General features: G+C 46.3%; 1 protein-coding gene across 1 annotated transcript; it reads right to left on the reverse strand.

The window, feature by feature from the left end:
• Positions 1-382: 382 nt before the first annotated feature.
• On the reverse strand, positions 383-1,880 carry plekhf1 (pleckstrin homology domain containing, family F (with FYVE domain) member 1). The gene is made up of 2 exons (XM_003437518.5): positions 1,533-1,880; positions 383-1,306 (listed from the first exon to the last, which is right to left on the reverse strand). Exons 1-2 carry the CDS (start codon positions 1,771-1,773, stop codon positions 735-737), a joined length of 813 nt encoding a protein of 270 aa, XP_003437566.1. The 5' UTR covers positions 1,774-1,880; the 3' UTR covers positions 383-734.
• Between the last annotated feature and the right edge of the window lie 4,909 nt (positions 1,881-6,789).

The following is a 6,789-nucleotide window of genomic DNA, read 5'->3' on the forward strand; positions in this document are numbered from 1 at the left end:
TGGAGTTTCTCTGTATGATTGTCGGGTCGTTACCTTAGCAGATGAAGCACGCTGAGGCGACTGATGTTGTGATTTGGCGCTGAATGAATAAAACTGAATTGAGGTCAAAGGATATTTTCATGGTTTAGGGTCAAATGATCAACCTCGAGATATAAAGTAATATTCTAATTAATAATCCCATCTTCACTGGGTCAACAGCTCCTGTCATCCATCTGTCTATAGACGTTTGTATAGGATCAATCTGTGGCACAGTGAGAGTTTGACTAACAGGAAGTCTCGTGTAAATGTGCTGACTGGGACTAAAATAAGTGTAAAGTTCAAACGTCTTCAAGTATTTCAGAGTTGTTAAACCACCCTGAGAGAAAACCACACACAAATCTTCTCTTATTGAGTTCTTTATTGTTTGTCGTTATTTCAGTGGTTTACATGTTCACACACACACACACACACACACACACACACACACACACACACACACACTGGACGGCTGAGGGAAACGCAGACGCAGCAGGTCAGAGCGACGTCTGCCTCGAGTGTTGGTGGAGGGATGAGAACAGCTTCACAGTAGTGTTTATGCACAAAGAGAAGAGCAGCAGCTGCAGATGGTTCATGAAACATAAATAACATGGTGTAATAAATAGAGTATGTACAGAGCGTGTCACACGCTGCTGCGCAGCACTGAGTCCACGTGTGAAACAAAGGCCCAGAGTCCAGCACCGAGCCTCTGCGTGGCTCTATGTTTGGGGCCTGATGTGCTCTGGATTGATGTAGACGTAAGGGGACCAGGAGTCCATCCACCTGCCGGGGTCCTCCTCCTCCAGGCTGTGCTCCGCCTCCTCTTCCTCGCTGTAGCATTCCAGCTCGTCTTCGTCCGACTTCCCGCCGCTGTCCCACCTCTGACGGGTCAGCTCGGGGACCTCGACCCCCAGACTCAAGTAACACGTTTTACAGACTCTCAGCTGCTTAGTGGAGTCGATGTGTGCGATGACCGCTCGCTTCCTGGAGCACGGGCCGCACACCAGGAAGCCGCATTTTCTGCAGTGGTGTCGGCGGTGGGTCCTGGTGAACTTGCTGGAGCAGCGCATGCAGACGGCGGAGGCCTGGTCTGGGATCCAGGTATTGGCAAAGTCCAACCTCCGGTCACTGCCCTGCGTCACTCTGCCCTTGCACTCCTCGATGTGCTCGATCCAGGCTCGCTTCTCCTCGTAGGAGGCAGCGGAAACATAGAAAGACTTCCTGGGTGTGCGGATCAGCCACTGGTTCTTCATCCTGACGCCGTCCTCCAGGTCCTCCAGCAGGATGTCCTCTGAAGAAGAAGAAGAAGAAGAAGAACGGTACGTTAGTGCGGGAAACAAAGGTGTGCACACTTTGAACGAAAAGAAAAGTGTGTTTACTGCAGCGGTTAGAGACAGACTGCAGGCGGTGCAGCACCTCCTGCTCCACCTGCAGCATCTACCTGTCTCTGCCCGCCACCCTGTCTGCTTTTCACACAGCTGGATTCAGCGATGTGCAGAGGAGGATCGGTTGCTCACCTAGAGGGATGACCTTGAGCTTTTTGTGCCAGCGGCCGTTCAGGACGATGCTGCCGTACACCAGCACGTCGTTGAAGAGGAAGAAGGCTTTGGCCTGCCGCTTTTTGCGGCTCTGCTTTACCAGCTTGCCCTCTCCGACCAGAACCCGACCTGACTGAAGCAAGAACTTCCCCGCTGGCCCAAAGGAGTTGGCCACAGCCTGGACCCGGTCCCAGTTCTCCTGATCGAACAGTTGATCCATGTCAGCAGTCGCTGTTATATCCAGCAGTCAGAGTGCTCGTGCCGGCAGCTCCACGCCTCTGTAGGTGTGAGCTCGAAGGGCTTCTCGTTTTTCTGATGAGGCCAGGAGCCCAGAGGCTGCTTTTGAATGCTCTGGTGACGTCACGGGGCTTTCCAAAACAAGACTTTTGTAAGAAGCAAAGGGGGCAGAGCTTCACTTGAATTTGGAGAAAAACAAGAATTCGTACAAGAGGAAGTGAGTGTGGACTGTTTGCAGAAATGTATTGTAAAACTGCTGCGATCACTGCAGTAACGTGTAAACAGAGTTTAAAGGTTGCAGCTCTGAGGTTTGTCTGTACAAAGTGAGGACGTGCTGCTGTTGGTTCATAGCTCAGACCCACAGAGCACATGGAGCGCGCTCGAACACACTGATGCCTCCGTGGGCCTGTGCTCCTCAGCAACAACTTTTTCTCTTTGCTGCAACCCTCATTCAGCCATTCACAGACACACACACACACACACATAGTTTCTAATATGCTCGTTAAATATTTGGGGGAAATGTGAGGTGGGTGAAACCTGCGTGTTATCCCGCTGTCAGGTTATTCCCGGAGAGCTCTGTGTTTGGTTTTTCACCCAGATGCGGGTAATCTAAACAGCTCTCACGCCACAACAAAGCCTTCACTCATTGTAAGAACCGGTTAAACAAAGCGTTACAGATGCGGAACAGTGACTTTTGCCAAAACAGCTCCAGGCGTGTCTGTGGGCTGAAAGGTGCGTAACATTCATGCACTCTGGGGACTTTTCTGAACCTGGGCACATCTGAAGGAAATACCAGTTTATGCCAATAACCTACTTTAATGGTTCCAGTGAAACTATCCAGTCTAACCTCCCTGCCTACCTCAGACGGCCCCGATTCTCTCTGTACGAGTGTAGAACTTGACCTTATAAACTAAATGCCCTTGAGGTGACTGTTGTTGTCATTGTGCACAATATTAATCAAACTGAATATAACACCATTTCCCAGCTTCATGGCACAGCTGACATTTATCAGCTGTTTTTAGGAAAATGAGAAACTCGACCGACCGTCTGAAAACTGTGGAGCAGACGATCCTCAGTTTTAATAGCACTGAATTTGGATCTATAAGCAGTGAAAATATGCATTTCTGCAACATTTGTGCAATAAAAGTGCAAAACTTTATGATACAGTCTCTGTAGTGAAACTGAATTATAGTGTTTTTTTATTTCAATTAGAATTAATTATTTACCTACAAATACTTAAATGTAGAATTTTGATGGCATTTTTTTTATTTATCACATTTAGATCAGTGAAATAAAAGGACATTTGGATTAAGGAACATCCATCATAAAACATAATGAACGATGTAAAATAATAATGAAAAATATGTTAAAAGTTATAATCCACATAATACGCCCAAAACATACGGCGTACTCCCAACGTGAGACGGGGAAATATTGATTTTCCATGAAATTAAAAAATAACATTTTTAAAATGACTTACAAACTACTTCAGTATACTGACAATATAATTATCAGTTTCTATAATAATCTGATTTATTCCACTGTGTCTCCCTTTAAGTGTTTGTAGGTGAATTTATCAAATACACTGAAGTTCTATTTGATAAGGAGGCTTTACTGAAACTAAGAGGCTCCATGATACTAACGTGTGAATAATGTCAACAGAGACGACTCTGATATGTGGTTAATATTACAGTTTATAAAAATGCAGAAACACTAAAACAGCCGTACACGTAACATGAACTCTGACCTCCTGCAGAGTCAGACTTCCACTGATCCTCCCCATGTGGACTCCTTCAGTCTGCAAAGATGGTTTCACTGGAATCATCAAAATAGATCTTTGTTACAAACTGGTATTCCCCTGAGACTTCGTAGTGAGAAATAAAAGTAGTTCCTGGGCTGAGTCTGCACTGACGAGCGGTAAAATCGGAGCTGAGACTGCGATCGAACCCACAAACCGGTTTGTCTGTTTCTGGAACAGCTGGAAGACTAAACGGTGCAAAGCTGGAAGGAACCCAACAGTCTAACTGTGCTTTAATTAAACCTATTAAACCTTTCACACAGTTAAACTGGGCCAAACTGGGAGCCAGGGGTGTCAAACATAAGGCCCGGGGACCAAAACTGACCACCAAGTAATCAACTAACTGATAAACAATTCAGTTAATTTGACTGATCAAAGTCTGCTGAACGTGGCTCTGTGCCGCTCTGTGCCGCTGTAAACATGCAGATGATGATATTACAAAAAAAGAAAAATAATTCCTGCATGTGGGAAACGGACGACACGGCAACACGCCATCAGAGGTAACGGGAGTGGGTTTACTGCCGTGGACAACTTTAAAACAGGAAATGATGGATATTCATCCTCAGCTTATAAAGTTTACATGAATATAGTTTTTATAGCAGTTACGCGTGTGGTTTGTTTGTTTCCTCTGTAAATATTTACACGTTTTATTAACTCAGAGTTATGTTATTGCTCTCATTGCACTGTGTGTGTGTGTGTGTGTGATGGATGAACGGGCACCAGTGAGGCGTCCTGTGCAGCACCAAAGGTGACTCCTTTCCTTCGGTGAACAGCGGCTCTGTGCACGCAGCTGAAAACACGAGCACATACAATAAGCACTGAGATTTCTGATAAACAAGAAGGAAATGATGACAGAGACGGTTTTACAAACATGTGGTCAGCAGCTCTCACACTCCTTCACTTCTTCTTTCCCAAAGAAGATTTCAGCAGAAAGGAACTCAAACGTGTAACTTTGTTCCAGAGAAAAACGAGCTTTTCCTTCATTCCAGTGTTGCTTTCTTTCTTTTGAATGAGTTATAGGTTGCATATTTGCAGCAATATATATTTATCAGAATCGCTGCCATTGCTGCAGACGGCAGCAGCAGTGCAGACTTTACTGACGACCATCATCAGTAAACTTCTGTCAACAAAATTCTGCTTGTTTTTTAAATGAATCAGGGATTTTATTCTGAAAGGCAGGGACAGGAAGAAAGATGCGTGGAAGGGTGTAAAGCGTCGAGGGTCACATGCAGCCCACTGTGATCTGAAGTGGGCCGAACAGTGAAAGCGGCCTGCTGTCAGTGTGACAGTTTCACCACACGTTTGATTCCTGAGGTGTGTCAGTATAAGAAGAACAAGTTCCCAACATTTCCACACAGCACAGAAATCTGTCAGCATGACTGTAGGAAACGAAGCTGGCAGCTGATTGGCCGGGCTGTCCTCTAAACATAAAGTTTATTTTCTTTCTTTACGTATGTTTGGATGTTTCTTTAAAATGTGGATAAATTGTGGAAAAACAGACATTTCTTATGTGACCTATGTGTGAAGTACGCTTCGTCGTGACCTGACGTGCACCTCCCGATCAAGCTGTAACTACATGATGGGTCGACGGAGCCGCAACGATTGACGGGGCGGTTCCTCCTCAGGGCGTCACTGTAAATAAAACTATATGATCCAGAGTCCTGTAATAATCCTGCCCTGAAAACTAATGAGGGGGGTAATATATACAGTTGGTTCACTGCCATGTTACTTCAAATTAGATGTGAGCCGCTGTTTATTCGTACTACACGTAATGTTTCAGAGCAGCCTCACCTCCTAATGTCAGTCTGTGCTTTGGTTTTTATTTCTGGGAGAACTTTCGGACTGAAACCTCCTGCTGAGCAGCCCGAGGACGTCCTGGTGTCTGAGGCCGAGAAGCTGCAGAGAGAGGCTGACAGTAAGAACAGAGGGTCGGTGAAGTTTTGCAGCTGCACCGAGTGACGTGCAGATCACTACTGGATGCAGTCGCGCCTTTGAAGCAATCCTGCAGGGATGTTGCACCAACAGGCTGATGAAGTTTCTGCCTGATTCTTTGGAAAGTGGAGCAATGCCGTGTGCGAATATGATTTCAGCAGGTGGCATTTACAATAACGGCTCTCCAGCTGGTGCTTTTAGGAATTTCTGGTCCTTGATTTATTTCAGTGACGTCCTGGTCTCTGCTGTGCGACCGAGGCCACAAAGTCTCAGAACAAACACTCGGCCTCTGTGAGTCTCTGCAGATGGATGGACGTCTAAACGCTGCTGTTGTTGCTTCTGCGCTCTGTCAGTGTCTGATCCTCCCGTTAATCTCACTGTAAACAGGCTGTGACTCATCCACGGGTGAAGGACGTCCTGCCCTAAAGGAACTATGATAACAAGCCCTTCTATGTGTGTGAATGTGTGTGTGAATGGGTGAATGACTGGATATGTAAAGCGCTTTGGGGTCCTTAGGGACTAGAAAGCGCTATAGAAATACAGGCCATTTACCATTCTATCAAAAACACGTTGAACGTTTTCAGGAGAAAAGTGTTCACATCCTGAAATGTAGTTTTGTTCTTTGTTCATTCATTCTGGGTGAGCTCGAGGGCGCCCCCTATGATGCAACACTCGCCCTGTGTTCCTCCTCTGCGCTGTTTTAACAGTTTTAACAGCAGGGGTAAAACCCACGTCGCATCATGTGTGAAAATGCTGCTGTAGGTCAGATTGGTTATGTTTGCTAATGCTAATAATCACTGAGATTTATATCAGCTGAGTGCAGAGTGAAGCAGCAGGGCTGAGATGCAGTAAACAGCACCACCTGTGGGTGGTGTCAGGAAACAACACACTCCATAAACATGCTCTCTATAATCTGACTGTGACGTGGAGCACACTTCCATGAATCACTATGATTTAAGCAGCATGTTTCCATCTCAGGGAACTCTTATTCCACTGTGGGTGGTCTCAGAGTGGACACCTCCCACGGCGGCTCCTGTGCTGGATGATCACAGCTCAGGCTGATCGGACACTCAGTTTGGAGTCTGGGGGCCACTGTGGCAAAAGCTCCGCCTCTTGTAGTTTTCAGACTCCTGTGATGTACAGTAAGCAGGCCCTGATCACATGACCTCAGGGGCCTGCTGGGGGAACATATGATCGCAGATGTTTCTCAGGGTGGGAATGAGCCGGGCGAGGCTGCGTTCTCTGGCCACACCTACTCAAAAACAATGT

This window comes from Oreochromis niloticus, linkage group LG1 (genome assembly GCF_001858045.2).
Source record: "Oreochromis niloticus isolate F11D_XX linkage group LG1, O_niloticus_UMD_NMBU, whole genome shotgun sequence".
Classification (NCBI taxonomy): Eukaryota; Metazoa; Chordata; class Actinopteri; order Cichliformes; family Cichlidae; genus Oreochromis; species Oreochromis niloticus.